The sequence below is a fragment of the Notothenia coriiceps genome, unplaced genomic scaffold, assembly GCF_000735185.1.
Source record: "Notothenia coriiceps isolate Sejong01 unplaced genomic scaffold, NC01 NC01_scaffold00030216, whole genome shotgun sequence".
NCBI lineage: Eukaryota > Metazoa > Chordata > Actinopteri > Perciformes > Nototheniidae > Notothenia > Notothenia coriiceps.
In genome coordinates, this window is record NW_011362917.1 from 472,730 (window position 1) to 490,115 (window position 17,386).

The 17,386-nt window shown below is 39.2% G+C and overlaps 2 protein-coding genes across 2 annotated transcripts in view; both read right to left on the reverse strand.

Annotated features, from left to right (window-relative positions):
* Positions 1-1,970: 1,970 nt before the first annotated feature.
* bhlhe40 (basic helix-loop-helix family, member e40) lies at positions 1,971-5,310 on the reverse strand. The gene is made up of 5 exons (XM_010787308.1): positions 4,937-5,310; positions 4,776-4,839; positions 4,583-4,690; positions 4,109-4,232; positions 1,971-3,983 (listed from the first exon to the last, which is right to left on the reverse strand). The coding sequence occupies exons 1-5, from the start codon at positions 5,011-5,013 to the stop codon at positions 3,145-3,147; spliced, it is 1,212 nt and encodes a 403-aa protein (XP_010785610.1). The 5' UTR covers positions 5,014-5,310; the 3' UTR covers positions 1,971-3,144.
* Positions 5,311-9,299: 3,989 nt separating this feature from the next.
* Positions 9,300-17,386, reverse strand: part of LOC104959425 (inositol 1,4,5-trisphosphate receptor type 1-like) — a gene marked incomplete at its 5' end in the record, with an annotated part of 43,528 nt that continues 35,441 nt past the window's right edge. The window contains 2 exon segments of the mRNA XM_010787315.1: positions 9,300-10,404; positions 11,965-12,126. Of these exon segments, the coding sequence (XP_010785617.1) occupies positions 10,318-10,404; positions 11,965-12,126 (249 nt within the window).

Sequence of the window (17,386 nt, forward strand, 5' to 3'; positions counted from 1 at the left end):
TATGCTCCTGTGGGATTATAAACTCACACCCAATTTATTTTGGCCACTAGGGGGCAGCAGAAACAAGCTGTAAACACAACAGTGTCATGTTTTGCTCATACTATGGGTTGTTCATTTAAACATCTGGGTGATAAAGCTAACATCAGCATTAGGGTTATCTTACTTCAGCAATTGAAACAAGGACTTGTTATAATTGCTGAATGTTTATCCACATTTTCCTTCCCCGAAATATCATTTGACTTACTTCTTAAGCTCCAGTCTGTTAAATTGTTGCTAAAGTTGTCTTTTTGAAGTTTGCTGCTAAGAACGAACTCAGCAGAACCCAGAGGTTTCACGTTCAGTGGGGGATCGGTAATCCCCTCTTATTGTCTTTTAATATTTGCCAGACGCAGTCCACGGACTCTGCATTGACAGCTTCTTCGGGTGGCAAGACTCTGATTGCTAGATATTTTTGCTCAATGTTTAGAGAATTAGTTTTAAGGTTGCATGACTTGTCAACCCATTTGTGAAAGGAACTGACATTTTTAATTGAATTGTTGGATGTGTTATCTATTTTTGTCGAAGCACAAATCCGAAGAAAGTCAAAATGTGTTAATACATTTGAAAGTTAGTTTTAATAATCAAACTATTTTTGGGAACATTTGGCTTTTTTTCTATAATTCATTATATTTTAGGAGAAAAAACCCGACTCATACTGTATGTACCCCAAGAACAAAGTATGATAAGAAAATGGCTGAATATCAGAAAGTCCACGGAGTGTAAAAACAGGATGTCATAAATTACATCTCATGAACACAATGTGAGTTCTTTTCTCTATGTTTTTCAAAATGTGCTCTAAAGACTAAACTGTTAGATACTTGCCCAACATTTTTTAACAGAATTCAAGACTAAACACCAATCAGAAAACATTTTGTTGCATTTTTACTTATTATACTATATATGTTCTTTGGGCACAAATAAGTCATACACATATTGATAAGAGCGTCTTTTAATACTTCCTAATACACAGGATAAAACAAAAAGCAACATAGACATGCAGTTATATACTTCTACTTTTTACTGATATACTTTAAATTGGGGTTCCTAAAGGCTCCACGATGTTGTCTATCAGAGATTTATACCGTGTGAATAATGTAGCCACTGCAGTAAGAAGCACACCTGCCACTAGATGGCGCTGCTACTGCATTGTTGAGCACATGAGCAGGCCTTTGAAGAGAACATCTCTGTACTGTGCTGAAAATATTTCACTGATCCGTGGAGCAGATTCCAAAACACTGTTGTGATTACAAGAAAAGGAAAAGAGTCATTTCCACCTTTCCCAGAGAGGAAGGTGGTGAGCATATGATATAGTTATTTATCATTTTTAAAACTACAGAAGGAAACAGTAGCCAACAGAAGCAGCTGAAGCTGGTAGAGACGGGAATTCCATATTATTAAAAATGAAAGTAGATCAAATACATTTAGTCTAAAACCTCAAATACCATTTCCATCCAGTTTGGTGTCAAGTTGCCAGACACATGTTTTGCTCCTACTCAGCACTCTTTTACTAGTGTTACAATAGCTGCCATATTGTATGAACACTATAAAAACGGTATGTGAGAGAAGTGACTAAACCACTCAATTCACATTCAGAGAAATTGTAGATTTTTACACGAAATCTCCAGTTCTGAAACCAATACAGTTGATTTTGATTTGAGTTTTTAGTAAGCTAAATATCACTAAAACGAACTGTGATTAGATAAAAATTGCACTTAAGACAGTAAAATAGTTATGTAAAATATGTAATAACACCCATACAAATATTTATTCAGAATGATTTACAGCCGTAATCGAAGCCATGCTATTGATTTACAGAGGCCGCGCTGCTTTATGGGTTATGCAAGTGTTATGTAAGTACAGTATGTGTTATTATGACGAGCTGTCATGTTGTCTGGTTGCAACACGTTTCCGCAGCAGGCAGTGAAACACAAATTCCTCAGGGAGAAAAAAAGCTTTATTAATATTTTTATATATATATCAATAATACTTTATATACAAAATATGTACAACAAAACATCCTTTTGTTACATGTCAAAATAAAAATCCCAAGTACCTCTTTCTATACAAAACTATTATTTTTGTTTGAGCGTTACATTCACTCTCTCTGCCACAGACACAACATTTAAAGCAAAGATACATTTGAACGCCTGCTGTCGTCGTGTCTGCGTCACACAAAGGCAACAGCTTGAGCTAAAGATCAGGCCTTAACTTGACCGGGAATTTGTGGGTAAGATGCAAAAAATCCGGGTTAAGCACAACGCGATATACTGTACACGTTCTCTTGGCATACAGCAACATTTCTACCTCAACCATCCTCTGGTGGCGATACGAATACACTCAGTGGGTCATGTATCAAAAATAGAGATGTGTGAGTAGTATAAACAAACATAATTAAACAAGACATCACTTCACAGGAACTTTATCTAGATGCACAAATAGTCATGAGACACAAATGAAATCGTAAAAGCGTGCATAGCCACATCACTTGTCATGAGTGACACACCTCGTTCAGTGAACACCCTGAATTCTCTGAACACCGCCAACTGTTCATTTAGCTGCAAGGGATCTGAAGGGTCTTTTGTGACGCCTCTCAACAAGGTTTTTTTTTTGGTAACATTCTAGTCTAATCAGTGGTTTGTAGCAAGTTACAGGAGCGACAAACACTGAAGGTAGATCCTCTACGATAATTCAAGCAGCATCTACATGGGGCTTTTTGTTCAATCTTTTACATTCATTACAGAGTGGTGTCTGTGCAAAAACAAGAAGGTCCAAATAATCTTGCGGGGCCTTTTCTGTGCCTTACATTCTGTGTTTACCTCGGAAATTCAACACCGAGTGCGGAGTAGACGAACCGTACAAAAAAATTGTGCGCACTCGTGTCTTTAAACTGATCATCTTCACAGTGTTTACAGGGGGATCTACGAGTCTTCACGTTGCCCCTAAAAGTCCTGGAGACCATTCGGATTCTGGGGTAAATGTTCTGACAAACATCGGCTGTGGGTTTGAAGGGATACCAGTGCGTTTGTTGGCCTTTTTCTCAATTGGCCAACCATTAAACCCCTTCAACATTCAGAGGGTAAGATTCCAACAGGAACACAGATCAGTTCAGTCTTTGGTTTCCAAGTTCAAGTGGGAGACCTGCTTTAAAGCTTTGTGAAGAGTGGGGGAGTCCTGGTAGGATACCGGAGATCCTGCCCTCCCGTGAGAGGACATTTCTTGGGTCAACCCCCCCGGAGAACCGCTCATGCCCGGGTACATAATGGGCATGCCCCCGGGGTACCAGCCCTTCTCCAGCATGGGCAGATAGGCCGCTGCCGCTGCCGCTGCAGGGGGGATGAGGTAGAATGGGAGACAAAAGGGGGGCTGGTTGGGGGAGAAGCTCATGTAGCCGCCGGGGCCTCCTGCCATGTGACCGGAGAGCCCCTCGTCCTCTGAGGAGTCTGACCTCGACTTCTTGGCACGTGGCTCGTCGCCTTCCTGCTTTATGGCACCAGAGGTCGCCTCGGATGAGACATGCTTGCGCCCCCCCTCCTTGGCGTGGCTCTCTGACCACTGGGCTTTGGGGTCACGCTTTTCATGTTCCCCCCCATAGCCGCTGTCAGTGTCTGTGTCACTGCCGCTCTGCTCCCCCGTCACATGGGGGTAAGTCCTTTGAATGACGGGTACGCAGTTCTTCGCTGAGCCCTCAGACGCCCTCTGGGGCTCCCCGGCGGGTTTCTTCTGTTTCTCCGAAGCTTGAGGGATGGACTCCTCCGGGTGAAGGCTGCTCTGATGGTGCAGGACTTCGGCTGCTACCTTTTGGATGTGGCTGATGACATGGGAAGGAGTCAAGTCCCTGCTGCTTTCTTGGCTGGCCAGATAGTGGAGGACCTCTTTTGCGCACAAGTGGAATCCGGATCGGAACATCTCCTCGCTGTTCTCCGCACTGTCGCCTCCATGATCGCCTGAGTGAAGAGAACCAGGAGGTTAAAAATAATCTTTCCTGGAAGCACTTCTGATTGATGCATCTGGTTAATGAATAACATCTGTTGTGTTATTTATGTACATAACATCATGCCAACAAACTTACTGATTTGCAGGTCGTTCTGCAGGGCGATGATTTTCTGCTGCTGCTGGTCCAGGAGGCCACTCAGGGATTTCACGTGCTTCAGAGTGAGCTCCAGCACCACAGCTTTCTCCAAATGACCCAGCGTCTAAAACAGGAAGACCTTCGATAAGCATGTTGATCTTTCTTATGTAACCCATTCTGCTGCTGAACAGAGGACAAGCATCCAGCAACCGGGAAATCATGCAATCAACGCACGCAAAAATGTAAAAAAAAAAAACTAAAACCCTTGAATTGATAGATAATAAAATATATACAATTACTGTTATAAATATAATATATGTTGATCCTATCAATCATATTAAAAGGCTAAACTTTGATCTTTTTTAGGACTCCTAAACTGAACAGAGGCTTGAGAAAACAAAGTGCTGAGCAGAAGAAATATTTGGCGTGTCAGATTCCCGGGCTGTTAGCAAACATGGAATATGTAGAACTCACTGTAAGCTTAAGATGTTCTGGCAACAAATCCTTCAGCTGGGCGATGCATTCGTTGATTCTGTCACGTCGTTTCTTCTCGATGAGTCGGTGGGGCAACTTGTATGTCTCCTGCAAAAAGGGTCAAATGTTGTCAGTGAAATCCAGGCGCTTTTGATAAAGGCAGGAATCTTCATGCATTTTGACTTTTATTTACCTTGTTCTCATCCACACGCTTCATTCCCCTCCTGGGTTTGTACACATAGATGGGAAACTCGATTCTTTGGAGACAAGATACAAATAGTTAGTCTTTAGTTTTTTTACGTGTCAGGATAAAAAGTGGAAAAGAACTGAATAACATTGAAATATTCCTCTTACCCTTGCATGTCAGCTATATCCATTGATGGGTGTTTTGGCACACAGGGAGGCGGTTGCGCGCTGGTAATCCTCTCCATATTGCTAAAAGTATGAAACCCGAATAAATGACTTTTAAAAAGCCTTCAAAACGCTCCAAATGTGTCTGCAGTCGCGACCAAAAATCATAGAAAAACCTCCAAATAAAGGCAAAAGTATAACGTCCTGATATCCCGGGAGTTGGGCAGTGTTGTCACCCTGAGGTCCGGACTGTAGATGTGTGTCTGGAGAAGCTCCACGCCCGGCTGGATGTGTGAGAGGAGAGAGGGTGGGTTCTGACTACGTGTTAAATAAACCCTGTGACTGCAGGCACGTCTCTGGGCTGGAGACACACACTCCACACCGTCACATGAGCCTCACGTGTTGGACGGCGCTTTCAACTGCTCACCCTCCCCGCGCCACACACACATGCGCGCACGCACACATCATGCACGCGCGCACCTCCTCCCCCAGTCCTGCTGCTGGAGTAGAACCCATTGGTGTAGTACTCCTCCACGGGGGTTGAGTCTCGTGTACCATGCTCCGGCTGGCGGGGCGAACCGTGTTTACAAAGACAGAAAGTAGAGCAACACTCGCTGTTCGACGGTCCAGACGCAGAGGAATATTATTATTTTAAAACAGAAGCCTTTATGTTGAATTATAAGACTAATATTACTAGTATCGTCAGTTGTATTGTTGTTGTTGAATAGTTGTTATTTGCTTTATGAAACACACTTTTATCAGGTGGTTTAAAGTTCATATATTATTAATGCAATACAAAACACAAAATAAATACATGACATTTTTTATAATAAAACATTTCAAATGAAACAGTAATTATTATAACAACAAGTCCTCAGTATTAACAACCAAATAGTTGGACGTTTTAATAATGACGTCACAGTGTTTCTGTTTCTTTTGGCTTTTAGTCAAAAGAAACAGAAACACTGAAACACTGTGACGTGTTTATATATGTTAGCATTTTAACCATGAGTTAAATGGCTGTATACACAATGAGATTCATTAACGTCATAATAAAGTCAACCCTATGTCAGATTTGGTTTCTATTTCTAGACAACACCACATATGTTGTTTTTACGAAGCTGGATAACAGAACTATTTAACAAAAAAATATATGATAATATTAGTAATAAGTTAACATAATTATCTTACCATAACTCCAACTATTTGGTTGTTAATACTGAGGACTTATTATAATAATTATTTTGTTTCATTTTAAATGTGTTATTATAAAAAAAATTCATTTATTTATATTGTATTGTTTTTTGTATTGCATTAATAATATTATGAACTTTAAACCACCGGATAAAAGCGTTTTTCATAAAGCAAACAACAACTATTCAACAACAACAATACAACTGACGATACTATTAATATTCGTCTTATAATATGTCCAATGGTTTAGTCTTTTATAAACACTGTGCACTTAAAATATCTATTTTTTTTATTTTTCTCTATGTTTAATTGAACGGACGAGACGCAATACTTTGCTCACTTTTCCTAATACGTTACCAATAAACATTACATAAAACATACAACCTATTATAATCTCACAAAATGATTCAAACAATGTTTTTAATGCATGTTCGTGTTTTATTGCAGCGAATTATTTCCACATTGAGTGTGTGGCAGGGAATGTGTCACGCGCTCTGTAAAGCCTTGTAATTTAATACTGTGCCCTCTCGCTGTGTGGCACTTGTGTTTTTTGTATAGCTCCTAAACGCTGTGCTGATAGCAGTAAAGCCTCTGTACCTGCGGGCTGTCACGTTGAGCTCCTCATGGCGGAGGGAAAAGCCGAGGAGCAGCCTCGATGGGAGCAGCTCATCTTTGCCGGTGACGTCACTGCGGAGATAACCGAGAGTGCCCGAGTGGTCGCTCGGTTACACGCGCCGACGTCCCGAAACACCACATAAGAGGGGAAAACAGGTGCAAAACCCACGGTGCGCCATACCCAAAATGAAAGGCGCGGAAAGGGTCAAAGTTTGTTTTAAACCCTGATTATTAAAAGGTGGAGAAAATATAACAAGTGTCTCTAAAATCCTCCAATGCTTCTGTTCTGTTGAAAATAAGCAAACATAAATAACATGATGTAAACAAGGGGGCAAAGGTGGAAGAAGAATCCTACTAGTACTAGTTTTTTGTAGCCAGAGGCCTACTAACTAGTGATGGCGAAGCCAATTGGTTCGCAAAAGGGATCATTTCATGAGGCTTCATCTTGGGCTTCATTTGAACACAAACCCTCCTGTTGGTCAAAGTGTGTAATACAGACAGATACAGTGTGCTGTATCTCATACCGAGTTCCCAATGAGTAAAGCCTTAGAATAACGATCAACAAACATAAAATCATATTTTCATGTTAACAATATTGTATCTATTCCAGTTTAATGATTGTGATTGAAAAGCCTAAGGAGGCTGGTAAACATTGCAAAGAGGGATTTGTATTCCTCAATAATATTCGTAAACGTAACCATGTTGTAGCCTGAGAAAGGATAAAAACCATATCAAAGAATACATTTATTAACTACATTATCTCATTTAGCTGTATACACAAACAAAAAATACTTACCAGTCGTTGAACCAGGGACGTGCACAGACATTTGGAGGGGCTATTGCTCTAAACTGGAGCTCTAAACCCCCCCCCACAATAGCCTGTACCTGTGCACGTCCCTGCCAGGGACCCTGCGGTTGTGAGTCAACTGCTTTCCAGCTGAGCCATAGCCCACACACTGAGTCTACCTGAAAACACTGCACCCTATTTATTCCTGTATGTATTCCTGTATTTATTTATTTATGTTTTTATTCCTACATTTATTTATGCTTTTATTTATTTATTTATTTATTTATACTTATGACATGTTCCGACCTCTACATAAGTGAGGGTCTGAGCTCTCTTAATTCCATCGTGTCAACGGGCCCGGGTACAGGATGGGTAATGTCATTCTTATTATACATCCATGGGTAATATGAGCGTTGTGCTTCAACCGATCTAAAGCACTTTCTGAAGCAGTCACGTGGTATTGAGGGGCAGCGAGGCTGTCCGAAGCCTCGGCGCAATACGTAACATCACTACTACTAACGTGTTCAAATAATATTTTTGAAAAACATTTAAAATCCTGCATTCAACATTGGATTTAAAAAAAAAAAAGATTTAGCAACAAGATATAGTTTAAGTACAACAGTAAAAGTATGAATGCAGAATGGCCCATTTTAGAATACAAAATGATTGTATTATATGTACACAATACATGTATTCAACTGTTTATGACTTAATTGTTGCTGTTGGTACAGGTTGGGGTTATTTGAATTACTTTACATGCTGCTGGGCGGCAAGAATATAATAATTTATTTTGAATCTCTAACCTGCTGCAGAGTAGCTATTAATTTAAGCTAAGTAACTGAATAAAAAATACAATATTTGCATCCAAATTGTACTATAAAGTAGCATTAAATGGGAATACTCAAGTAAAACACAAGTACTTCAAAATTGTATTTAAGTGTAATACTTAAATAAATGTAGTAACTTTTCACCACTGTTGAACCATTTTCCTTTGAAATGTAATGGAATATAAAGTAGCTCTGGAGTAAATGTGCCCAGTTTCCCCTACTGCGAATAATTACCCATGCTGCTACTGTGGCAATGAAATGATTATGTCACGATAAAAAGTTTGAGGGACAATGTAGTTGGCAAGAATCTACATTACGTTACTCATATGTTCAACAGATTTGATCTGATTCTGTGTTAGCAGTTTTTTTTTAACATTCAATGTAAACCTGTGGAGGATAGGAGCACATTGATGAGCAACATGCATGCTCTCACTTCAATTTTAGTTTGACTCAAAGCAAAACAGCATCTTGACTCCGAGTCATTTACACTGCATTATTCTATGTTGCACACATGGTGAGAGAGACTCATCTGAAGACGAGAGAAGCTTGATAAATACTTGGCATGCAGAGAACCCTTATAGAAAGTCCCTATACATCAGGATATATGCCAATTTAAATGCAGCCGATTATACACATTCCACTCGAATGCTGGTAGTTTCCCTGAAAGCTAAAACTTAATTCAGGACAATAAAGTTATATTAAAACTGGAACACACCAGCTGAAATTCCTACATCGGATTCGTGGAATTTATTTATAGTTGTATCTAGAACAACATATACAGTGTTCATATTGGAACTGTTTTCTTCTATCTGATTTAATTTACTAAATTAGATTTGGGTAAAAATGTACAAAGTTGTATAAATAACCTTCCAGGCTGAACATTGTTAAACAATAAAGCAATTTATTTTATATGGATAACTACTAACAATAAAGACAACACACATTTAAGGATAATTACATCAATTTTAATAAATAATTCTACTTTAATATACAAATAGACAGTGCTTAGATCTTGAGTTAATCTTATCATTCAGTTGTTTTTCTCCAACTCGTTTTCTATACAAAAGCGAAGATAAGCAGCAAACTTTATGTACACATAGTAGTCAAAAAAAAAAGCAGCATGAAAACCAACTAATACATTTTAGAGAAAAGTAAAATAAAAGTTAGAGACTCAGCAAACATGTGTCGGACTTTAAACAAAGACGGAAACAGGCACAGTGGAACATGTCTGCTGGACATTATGCTAATGAAGTTTATCACAGTAACATACTCCTGAGCATCTTGTAATAGCGTGAGTGATACTGAATAAATCACACATTCTACATGTCCTTTAGAACTGAATTAAACAAGAAAGCAAATTTATCATAAAATAAGTTAGCAGTGAGATATGAAAACACTTGATTTACACAGGTGAAAGAAACTATTGCTCTCACACAATAAATAACTATCTCTATAGAGGGTGGTGGATGTAATTAAGGAGGCCAGCTTATATAGTATTATCTCTATATTTGAGTAAGCAAAGACAACTACTCCCTATTTAATCCAGAGAAACAGAAACAAATTGGCTTTTAAATAAGACATGATCGATTGAATCCACACACCAATGAGGTTGCATATTTAAGTTATTATATATTGCACCACATACAAAAATAAGACATTTAATACTGCCCAGAATAGAAAACATTAAAATGGGACTAAATATCCTCCTGTCCAGTTCATCAAGTTCAACCAGTAAAGGCCATGTGTTGAGAAATCCCAATTGAATTTTTTTCTACGTAGAAAACTTTTGGCACCGTTTTTCCGACCGGACTGAACAGAACGAGGTGAGTGAGCGTCACTTTGTTAGCGTGGGGTAGAGCTACACATCGCCTTATGACTACCTATGGTACAGTGTTTCCCTACCGTTACTATGGATTACACTCAGTGCGGTACGCGTTGTATAGCAGAGCCGTGACTCGACCTTACGCGGGTTGCTGGGGGTTGGCGTTCATGTGCTGAGGGTGTCCCAGCAGACCAATCCGCTGCTTCTGCTTCCTCTGTTCGGTCATCTGAAGAGCAAAGAAAAAAAAAGAAGACACATTTTACAAAATGAATCCACCATTTTCCTCCTCTTGGCTACATCCTCTGTCGATCTTACTTTACAGAAGCGAACACACGGCTCCACTGATTCTTTTGAAATCTTTTCAAGCATCGTCATCCGCGCTGCTCTCTGTGACCGCTGACGAAAGCAGCACAAAACAATATACTAATACTGAAACCCGGTGAAAAGAAATTTCAAACATCAAGCAAAGCACTTGAGTCATAACACAGGTGCTAGCCTTTTTAGCGCCACAAACAGAAAGGGAAAATCTTCTTTCTGCCAAGAATTCACTTTTTCCTTTAACAAAAGGGGAGCATTTGACAACTCGGCACTGAAACACAACAATATTAAGAGCGAGAAGTCAAAGGGGTCTTGCAATGAGTGTGTCAGGAGGGATAATTCAATGTGTTGAAGAACATATCATTAAAACACATCAGTGGACGGTGTAAACTCAGTTATTTTAAAGAGAACATCAGTAGCACACTTTACCGCTTGTGCTCTACTTTGAAAGAGTGGCATGTTCTCTCTGAGAGGAATCAGCATTAACGTGACGGCACAATCATACTTGTTGAATCGTTGCTTCATGAAACAAGTCAAAAACAGGCCTTGCACATGTTGGATTGGGACTGAAATGTGACGCTGCTGTGCCCTTCACAGCTTGCAGCAACACAATAATCATTTCCCTCTGTCTGGGTCAAAACGTCTCGGTAACATTCACTTCCTCACACGTAGTTCTCATTTCAAGGGTAAAGACATTTTTACTATTCTGTTTACTAGAACCGCAGGATTGCAGCAATTGTGCAATAAGTCTCATGTATTCTTAGGCAATGAAGGGGCACTTTTCTGTGTGTTTATTTTGCAAAGTACTCTTTTAAAAGTCATTCTGAATGATTATTTCACTATAGAAATACAGATGACAGAGCCAGGGAAAGGGAGGGAAAAATAAGGATAATGTTTATTTTAAAATGTTGAAATCAAAAGTGTCAGGCATAAGGAAACTAAATGAGATGAGGAAGATGTTTCGGTTGCATTCTGAGAAGAAATTCTGAATAATATTACAGGTAAAAAGCTGAAATGTTGAGAATAAACATGTGATTTCTACCAGAGCAGATAAACTGAAAGCTCAGATGTATTCTCTAAATATCAAACCATTTTCTAGGGAGTGACTTTGTTCTAGAAATGCAAAAAAAATACAAATAAATATGGATGTTCCTCCCTTCTATTCCCCTTACTCTTCTGTGATCTCACTCTACGGTCTAATGAAAAGCTATTATTTTGAATTCTGTGCTCTGGTAAATTCTGATTCAACGAAATCAATGAAAAAACCAACACTTAAAAAAGAATCAAATGAAATCAGATTAAGAGCCTTATGAGCTGTGTTGTGATTTGCTGTATGACTCACCACCTCATGCATTTAGAAAGTCCTGCATCTAAAGGGCAAGAGCTGCAAACAAACAAACTTTGTGCAACGTCTGCTCTCAGCATCCGTTTTGAAACCCCATCAATTTCTTGTTACAGCTGAACACACCTGCTCTTTGAGCTCCGTCAGCTGTCCTGACAGGTTGCACACCAGCTTCATGGTGGACTCCAGCTTCTCCTGCAGGCTGCGGATCTCGTTCTGCTCCCCGTCCGCATCGCTGCTCACCAGGGACATGGCCCGCATCCGAGGGAACCAGTCCAGGTTGTGGTCCTGGGGAACACACAGCTGAGGGGTTAACAGCAGCCAACATGGTGACACTGATGCATCACATGCTTTATGGTTTGTCTTAAGTCCGTTGTAAATTGGGCAGAAATATTACGTTTCTCTCATTTTATTTTTTCAGTAGGATTATGGAAAAACGAAACGGTACCACTTTCATGAAATTTGGTGGAAGGATGTAGCATGGGCAGTCAAACTTTAGAGCGGATACACACAATATTTAGTTATTTAATTAAAGCGGCCTTATTCTGCTCATTTCCAGGTTCATATTAGTATTTTGTTCCTCTCGTGTCTCCANGCTTTAATGTTCAAAAAGCTCTTTATTTTTCTCATACTGCCTGTACTGCAGCACCTCTTTTCACCCTCTGTCTGAAACCAGAGCCTAGTCTGCTCTGATTGGTTAGCTGTTTAGAGATGTCCCGCCCATTAGCCTATCAAGTACAACCGATAACACACTACACAGGAAAGGGAAAACCCAGAAAGCAGAATAGGGCCCCTTTAATTACGCAAAATAGGACATGTTGGCCTGGCGGAGGTCTACTCTCTGAGTACACATCCTTTTATTATTATTCGATTAAACTGGAAATCTGGAAAGAAATGGCTTTAATTTCTATGTTTTATTAGAAAAATGCTTCACACATTTGGCATCAAGAGTTAACAACTGACAAGCTCTATTTGATTAGTGTTCTTTAATGTCTTCGGCTTTAATGGCTGTGTGCTGTGATTTGAAGACTACTATAAAAGCAATTATGAGGGACTTTCCATATTTTAATCACATGGGATGTGGGGACATTCTTCAAATCAATGTAAACAGGCCGTTCACTTATTGGTGACATGTTTTCCATCACGTCTACTCGTACCTTACGTTCATGCATGATACAACTTACACAAAGATGAGAAATAAATGTCCTCATTTGACTCGCATCACACGCCGATATAAACACGAAGCAATTTAATTCTCAAGTGAGGCAATACAACTATCATTGGCTGTTTCATTAAGAGCTGAATAAAACTAGCCACTCTATCTGGAGGTGAGGTTTATTTTTAAGTGTGTGTGGTGAGTTACATTTGTTTCACTTAAAGCTCACCTATTATGCAATATTTGAACAATATATTACAGTTTCATATCTATACAAAACATGTCTCTGAAGTGTTTTGCTCAAAATACCAAACCCATTGTAGCCCTGCCTCATACCCCTCTATTTCAGCCCTGTTACTAAAGTGCTGATTCTGGGTCTGTAGCTTCAAATGGAACCAAGCTGATGCTGGCCACGCCCCTTTGACCTTTGAGTCTGTGAAGAGTGTCTAACGGCAGAAACTCGTGATTAAACGACATATTATGTGCCAAACCACATCAAGGATTATTTCTGAAAATGTCTCAAATGCTTACTCTCTCGTGGGTCACAAGGTGGGTACCTTTTTATATCCGGCTTTTTTACACATATTTTCTCCACTACAGCGTTAGCTCTGAGTGTTAGCGATGCTTGCTAATGTAAACACAGACCATATTACATCAAAAACACATCGCGCATTGTTTCTGATACAGCACATTTCTAATAGGGGACGATAGGTTGGGCCGTGGACTGAACGTTGCCAGGAGTTCAACGTAAAGCCAGCACACATTATAGTAATGTCGTCATGACCGCAGCAAAATCTGGATCAGCTCTGTTGAACCTCCGTCTTAGAGATGTGGATATGGAGGAAAAGAGAGAGGGCCTTTTTTTCTTACCCTGTGTGAGTCTCCTTACACACCGGGGACACCTATTTATGTATAAAAGACATCGACAAGTACATTTTGCATAATAGGTGACCTTTAAGAGTACACGTTTGATATACAAGATGAAGTGCTGATTCGTTCGTGTTAAAGTTAATTTTAAATATCCCCTGGCATGAACGACACCTTTGATTAGGGACTGCTGACTAAAGGTTATAGAGATGTTAAAGCTTAGCATGATGTGGGCACGATCACTTTCAGTACGTGTGATGGTGTAAACTGATTACAGTAGTTAGGATTGAAAAGGCAGTTTACATAGTGGGAGGTGTGAAAATAAAATATCTTAGTCTTGGTTGTAATTTTTCTGCATCCGTTTTATACGTGATGAAATAATGAAGCAGAGTTATTATTACGATTTTTATGAAATCACACGTACACTATTCGTTCTGGTCGACATTGTTTTAGTTGCTAAATTTAATTGATTTACATGCAGATACTAAATCTCGACAGGATATAGTAGTTTTCATTATCAGTGTTGGAAAGTCCCGTTCTTGGACTTTCATTCACACGTTTAAGGGATTTTAAAGAAGCAATGCCTCTGTGTAAACCACTTTAACGTACATTAATACCTGCCATACTGTTTCCTCTCTCAATGTTGTATCACTGCTGCTGCTTCACATTAATAGCAGAGAAAGAAAACAATATATGGCCAGTCCCAGTCTGTCTATTGGAAAATCATCATATATTTTTGTGATATTAATGTCTTAAAAATGGTAAAATGCCCTAAAGGCTGAATCCAAACACATTAATACCAGAGGAACAACATATTATAACTAGAGAATGCAATTCCTGAAGAAATTATTTCTTCAGGAATTGCATTCTCTAGTTATAATATGTTGTTCCTCTGGTATTAATGTGTTTGGATTCAGCCTTTAGGGCATTTTACCATTTTTAAGACANATCAACTGCCAAAACAAATGACCTTAACATGTTTCCACAAGTGAGAAAAAGTTATTATATCCTGAAAAATTATTCGGGCAGAATCTTTCACTTGATGGGGTATAACCTTTTTTACCCGGTAGAAAAGCTAATTTAAGACACTTGGAGTTCCCTGGTAAAACCTTTTTTTTCAGCTGTTTTAATTGTAATATATTTTAATTCCATTAAATATGCTTCATACTGGTATTTGATATACTTTATTGGCATACGGGGTAAATCGTAAACATTTTGAGTCTCCTTGGATCAAGCTAAATGAAGCGTAATATAATAATAATAAAAGCAGAAGAATAAAACATTGATTTCATTTTTCTTCCTCTCTTGCCTCTCAGGGCTTCTGTCATTCAGGCAGACACACAGAAACAGATCTGGTAATATAAAAACCTCTCTAATTTCACATTGTATATTTATAGCAAAATGTTAATTGCGTACTTCCAGGAATAACATTTTGAAAAATGTACACGAAACACCGCACCTATTAAAGGGCAATGGTTTTAATCATCTCCCCGTAGGGTTGCTTTGTTTTTGATCATTTTCTTCTGAATCTACAAATCAAATGTCCTCGAAGGACGAGACGAGTATCTCGCATTAAGTATATCCATGGAAATCATAACCCCCAAGAACACTTGCTGGTGAGAATGTAGCAGGTAGCACAGCGATCGTATCTGAATACCAAATGAGTGGAGTTCAGCGCTGTTCTCCTATCTGCAGGGCCTCGGGCTACACAGCTCTATCCCCATGAGTTTACCATCAACACGTACAGTTCAGCAGGCCCGAGATACAGCAAAGACAGCGGAGAACCTTTCCCCTGGCTAATAAGACATCTGACTCACAGTTCAAGGAAGAGGAAGTACTCTTTTTTGGTCTCGAACACATCCACCAGTGCGAGAATGTTTGGATGCTTCACCCTGAGGAGATGTGTCACAAAGACGGAGAGAGAAACAAAGAGAGAGAATGATGTCAGCATCAGTCATTCAGTGGAGGGAATAATGTGAAGACCTGCTTTAATGCACATACATAATACACGACAGTCCTCACGGAGAGAGGGAGCACGGTCAGTTTGATTTCACAACACAGATCTATATGCTCAAATGTGCATCCATAGATACCAGATGTATGTCATGTGATGCGTTCATGTGGGCATAGAGACAGCCATGGAGCAGCATGGAGCTGAACAGCTGATCACGCCTTTCACAAACACAGCACCAGCTGGGAACATTAAGAATTAATTTAGTCCAAAAGGGAAAAAAACAAACAATTGATCACGCAGGAAGTTTGTGAAAGGCTCCTGTTTCTTCAAGGTTATTCTTTAAAAAAAATCAAAATGGTGAAAAAGCTGTGTCTGAAATTACCTCCTTATTTACTTTGTGAATGGAGTATTAACTTTGTGAGACCTTTGTGCGTGACTATCTATTTGCGTCATGACTCTCAGGTGCAGTCTCTAACTGTCCGTTACGTCAGCAGCAAGGGAAGAAGATTTTAGCAAATGGTATGAAATGAGCATTTTTCCCACATCCAGTTCCCTCATCTTGAAGTCAATTATTTTGTTGAATGTGTTTGTGCTTGGATAAAATAACGTCTGTGGTAAACACAAGCTTAAGAGATGTTCTTGTTTTGTTCTATGACACAAAATACTTCAGTAAATACTGGGGATGTAACGATATATCGAATATCGCGGTAAATAAATGTCTCAATACCGTTGTGAGACTGACAAAATATACCGCGATTTTTTTAATTTTTCTTAAATAATCTTTTTTTTTTATAATTTTTTTTTTTAAACCTTTATTCAACCAGATGGTCCCATTGAGATCATCAATCTCTTTTGCAAGGGAAACCTGTCCAACATGGCAGCAAGTAAGTTACAACATGAACATAACACAACAGATAACACCAAAGGACATCGTATGTACAGGGCTACATGTACATACCTAGAGACATTGACAAGTACCAACAGTATATTTATATCTCGCCCTGTCAATAAGCCTCACCTTCTTGGCAAAAACTGTATTGTTATTGAAGTGGTGGAGGGACAATGCACAGTTTGACCCACTGCTGTCACCCATGGCCAAAGCATATCTCTCTGTCCCAGCAACATCAGTACCAAGCAAGAGAGTTTTTTCCACAGCAGGGGATATTGTAAACGCCCAAACATCCCAGCTTCTACCTGGAAATGTGGACATGCTCATATTCCTAAAAGATAACCTTGATGATGCTGAGTGAGTGAGTTAGAGTTGAGTTGAGTTACTTGATTTATTCTATTGCAGGGTCTGANTGATTTTGTTTGTTGGTATATTCATTTTGGCAAAAGGCTGAAGTGCACAACTAACCCATCGATTAAATAGGACTTTGAGTGACAGATAAGAGCAGATAACATTTCCTTTCTAGCGGGGAAAGAAAAGGAGTGAACTAATCAGTACTAATTGTTTGTTACATAATTTGCACCAAATATGTTCTTTGTGTAAAGTGTGCCCAAAGACATTCAAACTCACCTGGTAGGTAAAACATACAATAATTTGTGTTCCTACAGCATTTAGGAAACTA